General features: G+C 35.6%; 1 protein-coding gene across 5 annotated transcripts in view; it reads right to left on the reverse strand.

The window, feature by feature from the left end:
- Positions 1-20,339, reverse strand: part of CCDC88A (coiled-coil domain containing 88A) — a 109,487-nt gene that overhangs the window by 12,871 nt on the left and 76,277 nt on the right. For 4 of the 5 annotated variants that reach the window (XM_070429236.1, XM_070429237.1, XM_070429235.1 and 1 more), the window contains exons 18-26: positions 17,802-17,966; positions 14,272-14,433; positions 13,663-13,940; positions 13,296-13,439; positions 11,906-12,092; positions 6,638-6,783; positions 6,223-6,315; positions 5,889-6,103; positions 948-1,031 (exon numbers count right to left, since the gene is read on the reverse strand). In XM_070429236.1, the coding sequence (XP_070285337.1) occupies positions 948-1,031; positions 5,889-6,103; positions 6,223-6,315; positions 6,638-6,783; positions 11,906-12,092; positions 13,296-13,439; positions 13,663-13,940; positions 14,272-14,433; positions 17,802-17,966 (1,474 nt within the window). The remainder of the gene's footprint in view (positions 1-947; positions 1,032-5,888; positions 6,104-6,222; positions 6,316-6,637; positions 6,784-11,905; positions 12,093-13,295; positions 13,440-13,662; positions 13,941-14,271; positions 14,434-17,801; positions 17,967-20,339) is intronic. The other variant, XM_070429238.1, reaches the window with a different exon arrangement.

The following is a 20,339-nucleotide window of genomic DNA, read 5'->3' on the forward strand; positions in this document are numbered from 1 at the left end:
AATGATCTGGGGGTTTTTCCCTATGGATTAATGCAAGTGAAAACAAAAAACTGTAACCACAATGTCATTCAAATTATGACATGCATTCAGCTCAATGAAATGAATAGGCCAAAGGCTAATAAATTTCAGTAAATATTTTTATCCCATCTCCACCCCATTTAAAGATGGGAAAAGGAATTTTACTCTGTACAACTGCCATGCTTTTGCGCAGTGATGTGCAATATAATTAGAAGCCTTCATAATGTGGTTTTGTGGTGACAAAAATGGAATGAATAAAGGTAAGATGGAGAGCAGTTCTTATACAGCATCATTATTGAAAATGATAAAGAGTCCTTGGTCAGAGCAGGTTTCTGAAGGAATTATTCATTTTATCAACCAAATAAGTATACCATTAATAAAAACCTGAAAGAGACGATAGTCAAAGTGACAGACATTTAATGTGATTATGTAATTACCCATTCCACTTAAAAAAAAAAAAAAAAAAAGGAAAACCAGAGTATTATTATATAAAGAATGACAAACATTTTTAAGGGTTACAGGCCATTTTATTTATTTATTTAATCTAGTTCATTAAGGAAATAAATGTCTATTGCTAAACATTCTGTTATATTTTCTTTAAGTAAATTTCTTTGGGAAAAAGTCTCTAATGGCATAAAATTAGGGTTTTATTTCTGCCAACTTTTAGAAAGCACTGGAAATTTACAAGTATATTATTACACGTACAACTATACATATGCATGTATATGTATGTATCAGTGAACATACATATAATGCAAATTCAGTGCCAGTTTTGAAAAAAAAAAAAATTCTTCCAGCTCCTTGTATTAGAGGAAGACTGCACTTTGTAAAATAAGAAAATTGGCACAGTCCAGAGAAAGGTTAGTGAAAATTAGTAATGGAAGCCAATGTAGTCAACTGAAAGAAGCTGAACTGTCATAAAGTCTTACACATGGAACGACGGTAGCAGGCCTTCATTTTGTCTTTATCCTTCGGTCTGTTCCTCAAAAAGGGCAGTCTTTTCAGTGCAACCACTTTAATGTCAGAGCATGAGGAAAAACAGAAACAGAAAAATGAAACAGAAAAAAGGGAGAAGAACAGATGGGAGTTAAATGTTGAAATTAAGGACAGAAATGAATGTCTGAGTTTCAGCTTATGTATGCTATATCAAAGTTATTATTCTCGTGCTGCTGAGTGATAATGAAATATGAAATAAGCACTCTGATACTTTAAAATACTTGGAATGGCACTGAAGACAATGATGAGGAACATATACTTTGAAAGCTTGGATTAGCTAAAGTCCTATAAATACAGGAACTGGTTAGAATTACTTATGGAACAAGTTTCCTAGTTAAGTTGTAAATGTATACCTTTAAAATTAGAACTATTGGTGGGACACAGAGTATACGTGCTAAAAATGTACAAGGCTTTTCAATCCTCTATTTTCTTTAATTTTTTAAATTATAAGGTTTTACGGAAAAAGTAATTTAAGCAAATGCACTTAAGAGTATTTTAGTAATATACATCACCAAAAACTAAAGTGCCTATGGGATGTTTTAAACAATCTAAAGCTTTTAAAACTTTCATTAAAAATTTTCAATACTTTCTTAAACTTTAATAAAGAAATAGCAAATTGCTTCTTGGTGCAATATGTAGTAGCACGATGGAAATATATATTCTTTGAACAGTCTTTCAAAAGATGAAATGAGCAATTATATTAAACTTCATTTTACCAAAAAGTTGTCTGGGGAAAGAGAAAAAAGCTTTTGACAGTAGTAAGTGCTAACACTAAGTCCTGATAAGGCTAAAAGATATGAAGGCATCCTAAAGCAAGCAAAAATGACCCCAAAAAAGTGTATATTACATTTTTAGGTATTTATTTTGAAGGGTTTTTTCAGTGAGGTTATTAAAAAAAATCAAAGATAGTACTGTGCAAGAAGATTTTGTGAATGTAAATGAGGGTTATAACTACAGGAGTCATTAGTACAAAAATAAAAATGTTCACTAGAGTCACTAACTTTCTTAAACTACACTATATATATATTTTTTTTCTAAATATATTTTTATTGATTTCAGAGACGAAGGGAGAGGAAGAGAGATAAAAACATTAATGATGAAACAGAACCATTGATCAGCTGCCTCCTGCACACTCCCTACTGGGGATTGAGCCCACAACTGGGGCATGTGCCCTGACTGGGAATCGAACTGTGACTTCCTGGTTCATGGGTCAATGGTCAATCACTGAACTACATCTTGCTAAACTATATTTTAATAAGATTTAAATACAAAAAGCCCCGGCTGGGTGGCTCAGTTGGTTCGAGTGTCATCCCATACACCAAGAGGTTGAGGGTTCCATTCCTAGGATCAGGGCACACCCCTTGGTTCAATCCCCAGTTGGGGCACATATGGGAGGCAACCGATTGATGTTTCTCTCTCTGTCTCTCAAAATCAATTAAAACAAAACACATCGCCCGGCCAGCATAGCTCAGCGGTTAAGCGTCGACCTATGAAATGGGGGGGGGCGGGGCGGGGTCACGGTTTGATTCCCAGTCAGGGCACATGTCCTGGTTGCAGGCTCGATCCCCCATAGGAGCATGCAGGAGGCAGCCGATCAATGATTCTCTCTCATCATTGATGTTTCTATCTCTCTCTACCTCTCCCATTCCTCGCTGAAATAAATAAAATATATTAAAAACAAAAAATATATCCTTGGGTGAGGATTAAACTTTTTAAAAATAAGTAAGTAAAAAAAAAAAAGTAAGTAAATACAAAAAATGTATTTATTTTGGAACTACAATTCAGGCACTAATGAATCAACTTGCATAGACTTAAAAACAGTGTACACAGCCCTAATAATTACGCTCTTTCTCAGGGTTTACCATTGTCTTGTAAATAATCAAAGCTCTTTGACACACTGACAAGAATCATTCATTAAGGAGAATGTACATACAGCTTTTTAACTTATATATTTGATTGCTATTAGGAAAACAAAGTCATGATTCATTTAAGCTTTTAATTTGACCTATTTCTTTTCTAGCTTCGTATAGAACAATTACTTTCAATGATTAAAATAAATGAACTGAAAACAATGTAAAAATGGACACTTAGCTAAACCAAAGCTGAATGGTTGCAACATGCACATGTTGTCTTTACTTTCTTTTTCTGTTTCAACTGTTTTCCAAAGACTGCTTTACTGACAGACACTCTTACAAAAGGGAGAGGACCACAGGAGTTTCAAATTTGCCAGTGGTAGAATGTGATCTTTGTTATGGCAATTAGTTTTTAGATACACAACGTTTTCCCCCCCAAAACCATACTGAAATTAAGGGAACATTAGCATTGTTGGATTTTGTGTTTATTTAAAAAATTCTAGCCCTGACTGGTTTGGCTCACTGGATAGAGCGTCGGCCTGCAGACCGAAAGGTCCCGGTTTCGATTCCGGTTGAAGGCATGTACCTTGGTTGCGGGAACATCCCCAGTAGGAGGTGTGCAGGAGGCAGTTGATCAATGTTTCTCTCTCATCGATGTTTCTAACTCTCTATCCCTCTCCCTTCCTCTCTGTAAAAAAAGAATCAATAAAAATGTATTTTTTTAAAAATTCTAAAACTGAACAATTGCAGGAAAAGAGAGTATTACTTCCTTTTGATTCTTATTTTGAAGGTTTCAGCAGAGAGTATGAAGGAATGACGGGTAGGACAAAAATAAGTTTACAGTTGTTTGCCTGGAAAATATACAATAAAAATAATAATACAAGAATAAACTCATACAACTGTAAACTTACTTTTGCCCCATCCTGTACTTAAAACAAACAAGATGGTCTCAGAAAAGACTGTCATGCCTTTCTGGTGTAGGCTCTCATATCTGAATTGAAATATCTTCCTTTAATTAAAAAAATTAAGTATATCTACTACCATTTCTCATTTAACAAAATGTCAGATTTTTATATCTAAAGATAGAGATAAAAGTAAATTATCTGGAAACATTTGAAGAAAACTTGATGATCTTTCTACAATACTCAGACATTTCATGCAGATTTGGGTGAAAAGACTAGATAGCAAAAGACCCAGGTAATAATATTCTTATGTGGGGACATAGAATTAAACAAATTTCTTGAGCCTACTATATAAATACACACACACGTGTCTGTATGCATGAATATGTACATATGTATGTATATGATTTGCTGCTTGATTATAGATTCTAGTTCTTAGGTGCTACAGTTGCATTCTAAAATATACCCTAGCCAAAACCGGTTTGGCTCAGTGGAGAGAGCGTCGGCCTGCGGACTCAGGGGTCCCAGGTTCGATTCCGGTCAAGGCCATGTACCTGGGTTGCGGGCACATCCCCAGTAGGGGATGTGCAGGAGGGGGCTGATTGATGTTACTCTCTCATCGATGTTTCTGGCTCTCTATCTCTCTCCCTTCCTCTCTGTAAAAAATCAATAAAATATATTTTAAATAAATAAATAAATAAATAATAAAAAAATAAAATAAAATATACCCTATAATGAATGTCCAATCTCCTACACCTGAAAATACTGCCTTTCAAAGGTAATTCCCAAGGCCAAAACACTGTCTATAGTTTTTTGAAAGTTACCCATATGGAATGTCTACCTCTAAGGGAAGTAGTAGCTGTTTTTGCCTGCTATTCACTTAAAAGAATAGTAATGAAATATATATATATTTATTATTTTTTTTAAATTTAATGAGTCTGGTGATTGAGTAGATTCAAAGTATACTCAATTTTTATAAGAAAATACTATATTTTATAAGAATACTGAAAATTTAATGACTCTGGTGATTGAGTAGATTCGAAGTATACTCAATTTTTATAAGAAAATACTATCTTTTATAAGAATATTGATAGTCAACTTCTTGGACATCTTGTAAGGGCCCAGGATTGGATTCTTTTCTCTTTCTCTTAAAATGCACTTCTTTAGCCGTTTACTCTGTTCTTCCTGTTTAGCTAAGCACACTAGTAATGAAATGAAAAGATTATGAATTATATAGGGCACATTATGATGTGACTTCTGTATTTGTAATTAAAAATAATAAATCAGCCTTAGCTGGTTCGGTTCAGTGAATAGAGTGTCGGCCTGCAGATCGAAGGGTCCCGGGTTCGATTCTGGTCAAGGGCACATACAGGAGGCAACCAATCAATATGCATCTCTCACATCTATGTTTCTTTCTGTATTTCTCTCTTCCACTCTCTCTAAAAGATCAATGGAAAAATATCCTCGGGTGAGGATTAACAAAAAGACAAAAAATATTAAATCACAAGTTTATACACACATTTATATCTCCTCCCCTATTTTAACCAATCCTTTATCAGTCACTCAGTACTTTTCGTAACTATCAATTATTTTTAAATCTTTAAATAGCATTCTCTTCAAATTTATACCTATTTCTTTGCTTTGCCCAATGTAACTTTGTTCCAATTTGATACAAAAGTATGAGTAAAACCTCATTATAAAATGCCTTATTCTATTCTAATGATGAAAATGAGCTCTTATAAATATTTCTCACTTGCTCCTCATAATCACCCTGGTAAGTATGACCCAAAGGTGAAACACTTGCCCATATTAACAGAACTAGCAAATGGCAGAGGTTTCTGGCTCTTATTTCAATGTTCTTTCTACACTGTTTTACCTCCCTGGCCAAATGCTGGTATCCCTGTGTATGGAATATCTTTACACACACAATATAGAAAATCATGTAGTTATGTATTTTGTAGTATGTAATGAATTTTATAATTATATAGAGTTAAAAAGAAATGCATTAATTAAGACTATTATCTCAAAGGAGTGTTGAAGTTATTTTAAAAAAATCTTTTAGAAAGGATTCTAAATCAATACTAGGCATAACAAATGTTTAAAGAGTTTAAGCACTCACTGCTGCTTTTCTTGGTCCCCAAAGTTTGGCCATCTTCTAAGGAGTTTGAACCTACGGAAGAACTATCTTGACTATCTTGATGTGGGAGTTGAAGAAATCCTTCACCGGAGTCGGAGCGGGTAGGTGTTAATGTTAGAGATTTCTGACGTTCCCGATTAATATCTTTCTTAGACTTTATCAATTTTCTCATTTTTAGGGTAATCCAGTTGCCTCTCCTGATAGAATAATTTAAAAAGTTCTTATTAGTCTAAAATAAATCCTTCAAAAAATTAGAAGTTTAAAATATTCTGTTCTTTTTTCAGAATAAAAATGAGTAAATTTTGGTTAATAGTACCTTCTAGGAGGAGATGGCTCATAAAATTTGTATTGATCCATAATTTTCTCTTCTAATTTCTCCTTTTGTCGTCTTAATTCATTTAACTTATCACTATAAAAATAAAAATTAAATTTTAGAACATACATATTTTGTACAGTTATGATATATTTCTATGGCCTCCTACACATACCTCCATTATGGCAATTATTTGTATTTCTCACTTTATGTTACTAGCTCCTTAAGAGCAGTACCCATGTTTTCATGTTAGTATTTCTAGTTATCAGCATAGAACCTGAGACATAAGCATTCAAAAAAATATATGTTGAAATAATGTTGAAAGCCAAAAAAAATTAGATTGTTTTCTCTGCCACCAGAAATTGCAATTATAAAATCATAACTAATATTTCACAATGCAAAATTATTTGGTACCTACATGTACTGTCTTTGTTCAACATGAAAAAGATCCTTGCTTTCCATATTCTGCTCCAACAGTGTTCTGTTCTGCAGCATTAATGTCTGGATTTGATCTAGTAGATGCCGATTTTCTTCTTCTAAATTTCCTTTAAGTTGGCTTAGCAACTGTTGAAACACAGATATTTTTTAAAATATCAACATTTACATTTAACATAAATCACCCAAAACATCTGAAAAATAGAGTACTTCACAGATTTCGATCTCCTGCTATTTGAACAATTAGATGGTCACACTTTGGTCAGAATGTGAGTGATTAGTTTAGTAATAATGACAGCTAAAGAACTGGGTTATGTGCTATACATCTATGTTTTCATAATTCTCACAAACATTGGGCTTATCATAAATTAGTTAGTTCCAAAAACACTGCTTTCTTAAAAATTGTTTAACTTATATTCTGAAAGCTAGATTCAAATCTCTGGCCTTTTAAGTAGCTATGAAACACTGAACAAGTTAGTTAATTCTCTGAGCTTCAATGATCTCATCTATAAAATGAGGATAATCCCATCCTGTAAGATTTTTGCAAAGATTAAATAATACATGTAAAGTACCTGGTGTCATGCCTATGGCACCCAATAGATACTTAATAAACCCCCTTCTACCTTCAACCACTGTTTTCAAGGAACCTTATAAGTTGCTATATACTTTTTGTGGCTTGAACAAAGGAGGCAGGTAATCTTGTCAGTGATTGGTATTGCTAGCTCATGTTACTTGTAGTTGGGCTGCCAGCAGCATTGGGCTGCTTTTTCTTAATAGAAATTGGAAGGAAATATGCTTTAGTTAGGCCAGTGGTTCCAATAGAAATCAGAAAGCCCACAGTAGTGATTCTCAAAATTTAACATCACTTATAAAGTATATTTTTTAACATGTAGATTTCTGGGTGCTAGCATTTGAATTCAGCAGATCTGGAGTAGAGCCCAGAGATATGTATTTTTTAAAAAAAATATATGCCAACAATAATCTTTCCTCCAAAAAAAAATAAGATAAAGAAAACAAACATTTAAAAAATTCTCAAGGCTCTAGCTGGATAGGTCAGTTGATTAGAACATCATCTCGACATGCCAAGGTTGCAGGTTCGATCCTGGTCAGGGCACATACAAGAATCAACCAATGAATGCATAAATAAGTGGGACAAATCGATGTCTGTGTGTGTGTGTGTGTCTCTCTCTTCCCTTCTCTCTCAAATCAATAAATAAAACCTATAGAAAAGCTATTTATGAATATCCATAAACAGTCATCTAGATCTAACAACTGCCAATATTGTGCTAAGTTTCTTTCATTTATCTATATATTATTAAATTGAAATATAACATGTGGCAGATTCATTGCAAAATTGAATCCAGTTATCCTCATCCCTATATGTATATCCTCTTACAATGTGACTTCTCACTCTTCCCATCAAAAAAAGGAATCTATTTTCTCTCTTCTCGTATTTGGAATGCCTTTGGCCAAGAGAAGGAGATGGGAGTGATTGTGTGACAGTTCCAAGCCCAGACCTCAAGAGGCTTATGTGCCTGCTGGAGGATGAGAGACGGAGTAAACAGTGAAGTTATGCTAGCTGGGGCCCCCCTACACCAGCCAGCCCTCAGAGTACATGCCAGACACCCGCAGATGCAGGAGCAAGCCCGACTATGATCAACTGATCTTGGCCTACACAGCAATTCATGGATCAGAACATCTGCTCAACTGACCCATAGACTCATGAGCAAAAATAAATGTTTACTGTCCATCATTATTGTTATACAGCATTATCATGTCAATGGACATTGGTTAAAACATATATATATATATATATATATATATATATATATATAAATTTTAAGTGTATATACAGCTCAATGAAGCATTACAGAAAACACATGGCCCTGGCCAGTGTAGCTCAGTTGGTTGGGTGTCATCCCGTGCAACAAAGGGTTGCTGGTTCGATTCCCAGTTGGGGCATATGCCAGGGTGGTTGAGGCATGGTCCCCGGTAGGGGGCGTGTATAGGGCAGCCGATATATGTTCAGCTCTTGCATTGATGTCTCTCTCTCTCACAAAATCAATTTTAAAAAATCTTCAAAGTGAACATGTGTGAAACCAGCACCCCTAGCAAGAAGCAGCATATTTTTTTTTTAATTTTTCGCTTAAAGTATTACAAAGGGTATTACATAAGTGTCCTTTTTCCCCCCCGCCCTTGACAAACCCCTACCCTCCCTTACCCCCCAGTGTCTTATGTCCATTAGTTATGCTTATATGCATGCATACAAGTCCTTCGGTTGATCTCTTACTCCCCTCCCTCCTGCCCCCCAACTCTCTCTGGCCTTCCCACTGCAGTTTGACAATCAGTTTGAGGCAGCTCTGCCTCTGTATCTATTATTGTTCAAAAGTTTGTAATGGTCTTTATTATCCATGAATGAGTGAGATCATGTGGTATTTTTCCTTCATTGACTGGCTTGTTTCACTTAGCATAATGCTCTCCAGTTCCATCCATGATGTTGCAAATGGTAGGAGTTCCTTCTTTTTAACAGCAGCATAGTATTCCATCGTGTAGATGTACCACAGTTTTCTAATCCATTCATCTACTGATGGGCACTTAGGCTGTTTCCAGATCTTAGCTATGGTGAATTGTGCTGCTATGAACATCTGGTTACATATATCCTTTCTGATAGGTGTTTCTGGTTTCTTGGGATATATTCCTAGTAGTGGGATCACAGGGTCAAATGGGAGTTCCAAGGAAGCAGCATATTAATTGTATTCCAAAAACACTCATTGTGCTCTCTTCCAGTCACTATCCCTTCCCACAAAGATACAGATTCATTTTTTCACTGTCTCCAAATTAAGTTATGTGACTTAGCCCATAGCCAAGGGTTAACATTTTAAGTTGGGACAGTCAGCCAGGGTTAAGCAGGTAGTGAAGGACTTTTTCTGGTCTCTCCTAGGCAGCCTTCCAGACCACTAGTGACATGTGGGACATTATCAAGACCCACTATGGCTGACTGTCTCATTGCTTGGATCTCACAGTAAAATTTCTGACGCGTTTGCTGATCTGTTACTTTGTCCCAACCAATATTCCAACCTCAGGCTATCTGAGAGTTGGCCTTTGACAGCACTCCTGGGCCTGGGGCTTTTCTGTGCTCTGCTCAAACCAAGCCAGTGCCCTCCAGTAGCAAAGGTGCTGCTTTTCATGGATTGCCCTGGACCCAGGCAGAACTACCGGGTACTGAATCAAGGAGAGGGAGAGGGAATGGGAATGAGAATGGGAGAAGTCACATTGCCTCAGACAACTATAGCTCCTACCCAAAGTTGAGCAGTTTTTAATAAATGCTTCTCAATGTGTTGTTTGCTTCTGCGTGAGTTCCACAGTACTAAAATAATAATTTTTGACAGTTTTGTCGAATTTTGTTTCTTGGGGAGTTAATTCTTCATGCTTCTCCACCATTTTGTAAGTCCATTACCCCAATCATATTTTACTTAAGACTTTTATAAATCACAGGCAGAATGAGTGTTTTATACATTGTAAGCTTTGAGTATTTAAATGTACAGTGTGGGGCAAAGTAGGTTTATAGTTGTAAGTACATAAGTTTATTCTTATGTTATTATTTACTAATTATTATACTAATTTTCCATATGCACAACTGAAAACCTACTTTTGCCCCACCCTGTATATGCTTTCAAACTAATTTTTCCTTCTATTGGTTTATAATTTAATACAAAAGGCTTTTAGGTATTACTTTTGTTATACAGTCTATTCCTAACTCTATTTAAGGGTTTGCTTTAGTGCTGGTTCCCTAAAAGTTCCATGAAATTCAGGTGTTAAGCTATATTCAAACTAATTATTTAGGTACCAACCATAAAATTTAAGGGTGATCTATGACTTTCAGTATCATTTTTATATTTCAAAACATTTAGCACTTTATCAAACCATTGTAAGAGCCATGAAATTACGTTAAGAATAAAACTGTATACATAGGCATAATGTCGTTTCTATTTAAAACCCTCCAATGGCTCCTACTTTTATTCAGAATAAAAGTCAAAGTTGTTTGCTTGTTTTCACAATGGCCTATAAGGCAACATGTCTGGCCCACACAGATCTCTGATCTCACTCCTACCACTCTCCCCTTTGCTCATTCCGTTCCAGCCACATGGGCCTCCTTGAGTGTTCCTCAAACACACCAGGATTCCCCTGGCCTTAGCGTCAGTGTATTGGCTGTTTGCCTGGAATATCTTTTCCCAGATAACACCCTAATCTCCTTCAAATCTTTGTTCAATGATGCCTAGTTAAAATTTCAATCTGCACTCCCTTACCCCGCTCCCTGACAGTCCTTACCCACCTTTACCCTACTCCATTTGTACTTGCACATAATTTATCACTTTTTAACATACCATATGTTGCAGGCTAATTTTCAAAATGGTTGCACCAGTATTTTTAGTCCATGTGCTTTTCCAGAACCTTGCTTTTCTCCATCAAGAGGCTGAGTCTATTTCTCTTCCCCTTGAATCTGGACAGGACTTAGATGCCTCAATGAATAGAATGCAGGGGAAATGATGCTGCATGACTTCTGAGGCTTGATCATTAAAACAAAGATGATTTTCGTCTGGTTCTGACCATGTTGTGAGAAAGCCAATAACCGCCCATGGGAAGAGATCACACAGGGAGGAAACTGATACCTCCCTCCAGCTGATAGCCAGCATCCACTACCAGCCTTTCCATCTTCCCGCCGCGGGCCCAGGGGCAAGTGGAGCAGAGGCAAACTGGCTCCCTGTACCTGTCCAAATTCCCACCCACAGAATCTGTGAGCATAATAAATAACTGTTTTATACCACTAAGTTTTGGGGTAATTTGCTATGCAGCCATATGTAACAAAACACTGAAACACTACGTATTTCACTTACTTATTATGTTTATTGTCTGTTTCCTTCCACCAGAATATAAACTACACAGGGGGAGAGAGTTTTACCTATTTAGTTTTCTGTACATGCCAGGTGGCCAGGAACATTTTTTATAATAGTAAAAATGGTTTTATATATAGTAAAAGTACCTGAACATAGAAGTTTAAACAAAAAAATTGAAATTAATAATAAAGGAAGTTTTTTGAATTACTTAGGAATTTCAATTATCCCTGACCAATTCTTTTAGAAACATCCCACTAAATATACACTGCTGGTCACTATAATATCACTGTTTAGTTTTTAGATGTGTCTGGATGCCTAACGAAAGGGAGACAGTGATTAAACTTGTTAAAGCTCACCTCACACTGGTTATTTAGCTTGGTGGATGTAATGTCCAACTGTTGGTATTGTTCCTTCAGCTTTGAAAATTCAGCTTCTAATCTTGTTTGTTCCAGTTTGGAATTATTTAGAAGACTTTTCAAGTTTTTATGGTCAGTTTGTAAAACTTCAGTTTCTTTTAAAAGCTGATTATATGTATGATTCAACCTATAATTAGAAATCATAATAGAATATAATCAAATTCTCTTAATAGCTTTCATTGTCATTTACATAATGTGAAAATGCTGTAAATCACATTCAGACATACTTTAGAGAATATAAAGAATTCTTCTGCCAATTACTACACTGATCAAGAATCAGTTTCTATTTCGTAAAAACTAGATTTTTAAAATATTGAGTACTTTTTTCCCTTGAAATGAAAACTCTCAGCACTTAAATATGTTGAAGATATAAAGACACGCAAAATTTTGTGTGCTGCCTTTTAGCACTTCAACTATGGCAATGTAAGTGCAGTGAAAATGTTTAGGCAAAGCATGTCAAACTCAAAGGCTACACAGGCCAAATAAATGAGGCATGTGGCCCACGGGCCATGGGTTTGACAGGCTTGGTTGGTTTAAGCTGTTTAAACTTTTCAAAGGTTTCTAAAAATCTTGAAAATGTACCCTTATGAAGTAACTTGATTACCAGTGGCAAGTTTTGATTTTCCCAAGGCTTCAAGTTAAAAAAAAATTGCTCCATGGCAATATGAGGCTATTAACACCTAAGATTGTTAAAAATAAAAGTATGAATAAATCAGCTAGAAAATCATAAGGTTGCTCACTTGTAGCAACTTCAAAAGACAGGAATTGACCAGACTAGCAAAAAAAGAGAAAGACATAAAGAATCAGGTCCATTACATTCTGTCTTAATAAAGTATGCAAATGCTGTCAAGGTACAAAAATTTCATTATGTAACGTGGCTTAAAAACTTAAGTTACTTGGCCCAACTTGAATGGCTCAGTTGGCAGAGTTCCGTCCTATGCACTGAAAGGTTGCTGGTTCACTTCCCAGTCAGGGCACACACCTGGGCTGTGGGTTTGCTCCCCAGTCGGGGAGCATAAAGAAGGCAACTGCTAGATGTTTTTTTCTCTCTCTCTCATCCTCTCTCCTTCTTTCCCTCTCTCTAAGCATATCCTCAGGTGAGGGTTTAAAATAAAAAAGCTTAATCAGTTGAACAGAGAGAGAAAAGGAGATCTAGGTTTTTGTCTGAGCCATTCTATAACTAGCTGCATGATTTTGTTGGTAATTTACTTACTGCTGGGGTCTGTTTTTAAAATTCTAATTTATGGATGGTACTGCAAAGAGGTAGTATATACTTTAGATGTAATGAATAATAATACGAAACTAAAATATGTAAATATTTATTACCTACCTATCATTTTCACCACAAAGTTTCTTGTATTCTGCAGCTACAGTCTCATGGTTTTTGTTTTCAAGCAGCATTTTTTCCTGTTCTACTTTCAGTGTTTTTTCCAAATCTTCCAATTGTCCTTTCTGTTTTAGTAACTGATTATAACTGGGGGAAAAAGTTAGATATTTGGTTTATAATATTTCCTCAAGGGGAAAAATACTTTAAAATGAAAAAAAAAAGAGTAATTTATTACATGCCAGTATCACAAAACATGTAAATTTATATAAATGTCCTACATAATCTCTTAGATGTGTTTAACTCAACATTTACTTTATTACCCAAAGTAAATAGGTTTTAAATTTAAAACACAGAAAATATAATAAATTACCGATCTTCGAGGTCTTTATGCTCCACCTCAAGATTTTTGTGGGCAGACTTTAGAGTTCCATGTTTAGCAATGAGAGATTCATACTCCGAAGCCTGCCGTTCATGAAGAAGTTCCAGTTTTTCATGATCTTTGATCAGAGAATCATAGAGAGATTTCAGGTCTTCCCGCTCTTTGATTACAGACTCATTTTCATTTTCTAAGGAAGACTGCTGGATTAGGAGTTGTGCATTCTGGTTCATAAGAGAGGTACTTTGGGAATTAAGTGTGGAATTTTCAACCTATAAGAATGTATATTGTTATCAGACATAAGGAAAATAGCTTATATTGTTCTTTTGGTTTTTTTTAAATAAGATTACATTAACTTTATGAAGTTATAAATAAATCAAAGCAGATATATGCACATTATACTGAGAAAATTTGAATTTTCATGTCCCAAAGAACAAGGTTACCATTTAATTTTGATTTTTGGTAGGTGTTATTATATATTTACTACTATATATATATGATATATATTAGGGGACCTATATCATATATATGTTTTAGGTTGAATTATTTTAATAGCATAATTCAAGACTTTGGTTGCATATCCCCCACATATTACATTACAACCTGAAGCTTGGCATTCTGTGTTTGAAGAGTAGTATTCTGCTCTTGTAATGACACTGTCTGCCTCTGAAGTGCAAGAATCTGAGCCTGCAAATTATTGTTCTGTGTCTCAAGTTGCTTCAGTTGAGTTTTCAGTGCTTGCTTCTCTGCTTGTAGTGTAGCATTCTTAATAAAGAAAACACACATATTATAAATAAAAGCAACATCAAACTATTTCTATTTAACAGATACTGGAATTTTGTACAAGTATTTTTTACCATTATAATAAAAAATGACCCTAATAATCTTAAAAGAGAAAAGAAAATATTCCCTCTATCCCAAATGGTAAACAGATATCTAAGAAAAGAAAGCAATAATGATAAAATCTTAACAGACTACTGTATCTGTGTGTCTGCTTTATAATACCTGAAAAATAAAATACTCCATTCTAAATATATTGACTAACACAAAAAACTAGAATGTGACTGTCAGTTGTATGGTTTTCATGCTGCTCAAAAGTGCCCAGTGTGCCCAGTGTGCCCAGTGTGTCCAGAATGAGTGTTTCTAGGAAATGGAGTGCTTCTTTTCTAAATGCCCAAAGGCAAATATAGATAGATAGACAGACAGACAGACAGATATGTGGTGGTCACAAGGATAGCAGCAAAACGAAGTATTTTATAAACACAAATATTTGGAAGAGAAGTAGAAACAATCTTAACCATCTGTTTAAAAATTTTAGTGCCTACAAACCTAACAGATATTACATATTTTCTTTAGTAATTATTTTTCATGGTATAAAACACTCACTATAGCTCTATTTCATCTATAGGACTTCTAGAGCAAATCCAAACAAAACATATCATTTTCAATTTTTCCAGTACATATGGCCATAATTCAGTTTTATAGTTAAACGGTTGAATTACTGTGCAAATCATAGTTAATGTTCTAGATATTAAAATGTTTGTCATGAATATTATATTTTCAGGATTACTTCTAAATAACATACCATAAATAACATAGCATCAAAAGGTATAAACTTAGAATACTAATCCTCTAGAAAACCAAATTTAAAATCTTTAATATATAAAAGACCAGAATTTACATATAATTGCAATATGTATAAAAAGTTACAACTGAGCTCTAGCCAGTTTGTGGATAGAGCATCAGACAGCGGACTGAAGGGTCCTGGGTTCGATTCTGATAAAGGGCACATGCCCTGGTTGCAGGCTCGATCCCCAGTTGGGGGCGTACAAGAGGCAGCCGATCAATGATTCTCTCTCATCATTAATGTTTCTTTCTCTCCCTCTCCCTTCCTCTCTGAAATCAATATATATATATATCTCCATCTGAGGATTAACAACAACAAAAAAGTTACAACTGAATCCCAACAAATTACTTTTATCTTATCTACATTTAGGGGATAACAATAATATTCACTTGATAGGGTTTCATGTTATATATACTACCTCACTGTATAAAAGATAAGTCAGGATTTAACCCACATATACCATAAAAATCAAAGATAAAGAACCTAAATGTTTCAAAGATGTTTTTGATACTGAACTTCTTTTGTTCATTTGTTCAAATACAAAGGATAAAAATTGATTTCAGAGAGGAAGGGAGAGGGAGAGAAAGATAGAAACATCAATAATGAGAGAGAATCATCGACTGGCTGCCTCATGCATGTCCACTATTGGGGATCGAGCCCACAACCCGGGCATGTGGCCCCGACCGGAATCGAACCTGGGACCCTTCAGTCCGCAGGTCGATGCTCTTTCCACTGAGCAAAAACAGCCAGGGCCTAGAATACCATCCTGATACACTAAAGAAGTAAGCGATTTTTCCCTTGGATATATTAAGTACTATTGTAGTTCAGCTCTTTAGAAATCAAAATATACAAGCTCTAATGATCCTAGAAATAACAAAAATTCCTATAGTCTGTAACGAACAGATGAGATAGCTAAGTAGAAAGAATATCTCAGAGCAGGAAAAATTTACACTAAGAAAGTATGTAGTTAGCAAATATAATGGCAGAGACACAAAAATTATCTGTCTAATATTGGGCTAGCCATCTTTATAAACCCATTATCTAAAATGGCTAAAGTATGACAACCAAGCAACTTTTTCTCCAGTGGAAATTTATAAAGGAAGTCAATGGGAAAGAGATTTATCTTATAGTCAGCCAATTTGGCTGACTTTATATGCCAGCCAAATTGTTTGAGGTATAATTATTAATCTAAATGATAGAGGTACATATGTATATATCACTGAATAATTAAAAATAGACATTCTATTATTAATGGCCAGTTAGGAGCATATTTTAATAGTCCACAGGTATAAAACTGTAAAAGAAATATACTTCTATATATACGTAAATCACAAACAGTTTTCTGGGAAAGATGTTTACAGTAATTATTTTTGGATGAGAAAGTAGAAATCAGTATTAATTTTTGGCTTTATGGCTTAAAGCTTTTAATTCATGTTATATTAAATAACAATAACAACTTCAATTATTTTACTTGTTAGCATGCAAGTTCCTAAGGCTTATTCAACTTTGTAGGATGTTTGTTGAATTCATTCAATTATTGTTGGTTGTCAAATACGTAACTCATTCAGCAAAGTGTCTGCTATATAAGAGGCATTATTCTACATACTGAAGGCAGTGGAGAAAATGAAAGACAAGCTACCTGCTTTCCAGGAGCTTTTTTTCAGTAGAGAACAAATAAATGAACAAAATAATGTCATTTCATAAGTGAAAAGTGCTATGAGGAAGCTAAGTAAGGCAGTGGTGTGACAGTGAAGAACAGTTTAGGCTGGGGACAGCTCCTTTACTGAGGAAAGCGATCAAGGAAGACATCTTGCAGGCGATATGTGACCTGAGACATGAATTCTGAGGGAAGCCAGCAGGGGAGGCAAACAGAAAGGCCTGAGGTGGGAACAAGAAGAAAAATGCCAATATGACTAGAACTAAGTTACTTATTATGTGCCAGGCACTGTTTTGTGTTTTCCAGATATTAACAGATAATATTATCTCCAGATTAATAAACAGAGTGGGTAGGAACGTGGTATGGTAAGGTCAGGCAGGACAATGTCAGGAAGGACCTTACAGGACACAGTAAAGAATCTGGATTTTATTCTAATTAAAATGGGAAGCTATTGAAGATTTTAAGTAAGAAAGTGACATGGTTTGGATTATGTTTTAAAAAATAACTGACTACTGTGTTGAGAATGGGTTAGACTGGGCCAGAAATGGAAAAGGCAGGGCCAGTTAGGAGCATATTTTAATAGTCCAGATGACAGATGATGCTACCTTGAGCCTGCAACTGAGGTAGCAGCAAAGATGGAGAGAAAGAAAATGGGTTTGGGGAGTTGATAAAGGTTACTGATGGTCTTGTGTGAGGGTGATGGAGAAAAGTAAATTGAGAATTATTCATATTACGAAACAAATCGGTCAAGAAAGTATACAATGAACAAAGCTACAAAACCAGAACAGATACACTTTCTTAGTTATATATTACTTCTAAAAACCCTTTATTCCTACTAAAAATACTTACATTTCTTTCTACTTCAATCAGTCTGTCTTTAACTTTCAGAAGCTCTCTGGTTGTTTCTTGACTTTCTCGCTCCCATTTGTTATCTTCACTGGAAGCTGAAGGAGGGCTCTGTACCATCCTTTCCTCATCTTGTCTCTGTTTAAGGGCTTCGTAATTCTTTTTCACCTAAAATTTTATTTAAAATATTTTAATGGGGAAAATAAATCATCCCAGATCTGCTTCTTACAATTAATTTGACTTTGCACAGCTCTGGTGAATGTGAGACACGCTTTATTAAAAAATATGGTAAATAATATGTATAATTATCATTATTAGCATAATCACAATTTATGCTCTGTAAAATACAAATCCTTCCCTCTTAGAAATATTAAATATACTCTTCTTTTTTTTCTTTTAGTTAATCTTCACCCGAGGATCTTTTTTCATTGCTTTTTACAGAGAGTGGAAGGGAGGGGGAGAAAGAGAGAGAAACATTGATGTGAGAGAGATACTTCGATTGGTTGCCTCCTGCATGTGCCTGACCGGCGCCAGGGATTAAGCCTGCAACTGATGTACGTGCCCTTGACCAGACTTGCACCCACCACGCTTCTGTCCTTGGGCCAACACTCTAACCTCTGAGCCAAACCAGCTAGGGCAAATACACTTTTTTTTTTTATCTGTAATGCTCCTACAATATATTCTCTAATTTCATATCCTATTGTTTATGATGAAAATGTTGCTAAAGATCAAGACGTGCTGCTAATAATAGCAACTGTTTTAGAGCTCTATCTATAGCTGATTTAGAGATTTCAGAGATCCCCATGTAAACAACAATTAAAGATCTGACACAGTATTAATTCCTCTTTAAAAGAGGTCTAAATTAAAACTGAGGAAGTATCTATATGTAGACACTTGCCCTTTTATGAAGGATATGTTGCCAGAACGAGCTGTGTTAAATAAATTAATGATTTCTTTATTGAGACCTTCATCTATCACATATAATTACTATAATTTATTTTATGAAGACTGAGAAATCCAAGGTTTTCTGGTATGACTACAACCAGATCCTACTTTAAGAGAGCCAACTCAAAACTAGCAACTTGGTCATCTTACATTACCAAAATTGCTGATTAACTTAAATAGTTCTCTTCAATTTGAAATGATTATTGTTATACTTATCCTGAATCACTAGTTTATCCCAGGAGACATTTATCATAAATTTCTAAATTAATCTAAACTTTATATTAAAGCAAGGATAAATATTTAAAATAATTCAACATTTACTGGAAACCTTAAGAAAGCTTATAATTCAACAATAAAATTTGCTACTATTGAGTTAGAAAATAATGATGTGAGACTAAAGAAAAAGATGCCAAAATAGAATGTAATTTAAACCTTGGCAAGTGATCTAATAGGTGTTCTGGGATTCAGCTCCCCCCTCCCCCTTACTTTTAACACCCTAGTAACATAGATGGGTGACATCATTTCTAGTCTCCTATTTTACATTAATTTCCCACAGGTCTTTTCACCCGTAGGCTTAGAAAGGTTATAGACATATGCCATTAGTAAGAAGAACTGAGAATAAAACTCAAAAGCTTCTGCCCTAACTGGTTTGGCTCAGTGGATAGAGTGTGTCGCCTGCGGACTCAAGGGTCCCAGGTTCGATTCCGGTCAAGGGCATGTACCTTGGTTGCGGGCATATCCCCAGTAGGGGGTGTGCAGGAGGCAGCTGATCGATGTTTCTCTCTCATTGATGTTTCTAACTCTCTATCCCTCTCCCTTCCTCTCTGTAAAAAATCAATAAAATATATTTTTTTAAAAAAAACTTCTGATTTTTAGACCATTATTCTTACAACTAAGTTTCAAAAATGGTTTCTTTACCTTATGTATCATTAATCAGAATCTCTAATTTATGTTCACACAAACATAAAATATGATTTTTCATCAAGGTTTCTTAGCAGCAGCATATAGGTAGGATTTGCCTTTTTATCTAATCCATTAATCTCTGACTTTTACCTGAGGTATTAGACCTTTTATATTTAACTAGAGGCCCGGTGCACGAAATTTGTGCAGGGGGTGGGGTGTGTCCCTCAGCCTAGCCTGTACCCTCTCCATCTGGGACATCCCTCTCACAATCCAGGACTGCAGGCTCCCAACCGCTTGCCTGCCTGCCTGCCTGATTGCCCCTAACCACTCCCCTGCCAGCCTGATTGATGCCTAACTGCTCCCCTGCTGCCCTGATTGCCCCTAACTGCCTTCCCCTGCAGGCCTAGTCACCCCTAACTGCCCTCCCCTGCAGGCCTGGTGCCCCCCAACTGCCCTCCCCTGCAGGCCTGGTCCCCCCCCGCCCCAACTGCCCTCCCCTGCAGGCCTGGTTGACCCTAACTGTCATCCCGTCAGCCATCTTTGACCACATGGGGATGGTCATCTTGTGTGTTGGAGTAATGGTCAATTTGCATATTACCTCTTTATTAGATAGGATGTGACCAGTGGTATGTTTTTATTTAAACCTGCCATTTGCTATTTATTTTCTATCTGTCCAATCTGTACTTTGCTCCA

The sequence above is a fragment of the Myotis yumanensis genome, unplaced genomic scaffold (genome assembly GCF_028538775.1).
Source record: "Myotis yumanensis isolate MYYU_CA2020_CCGP unplaced genomic scaffold, mMyoYum1.0.hap1 SCAF_11, whole genome shotgun sequence".
Taxonomy (NCBI): domain Eukaryota; kingdom Metazoa; phylum Chordata; class Mammalia; order Chiroptera; family Vespertilionidae; genus Myotis; species Myotis yumanensis.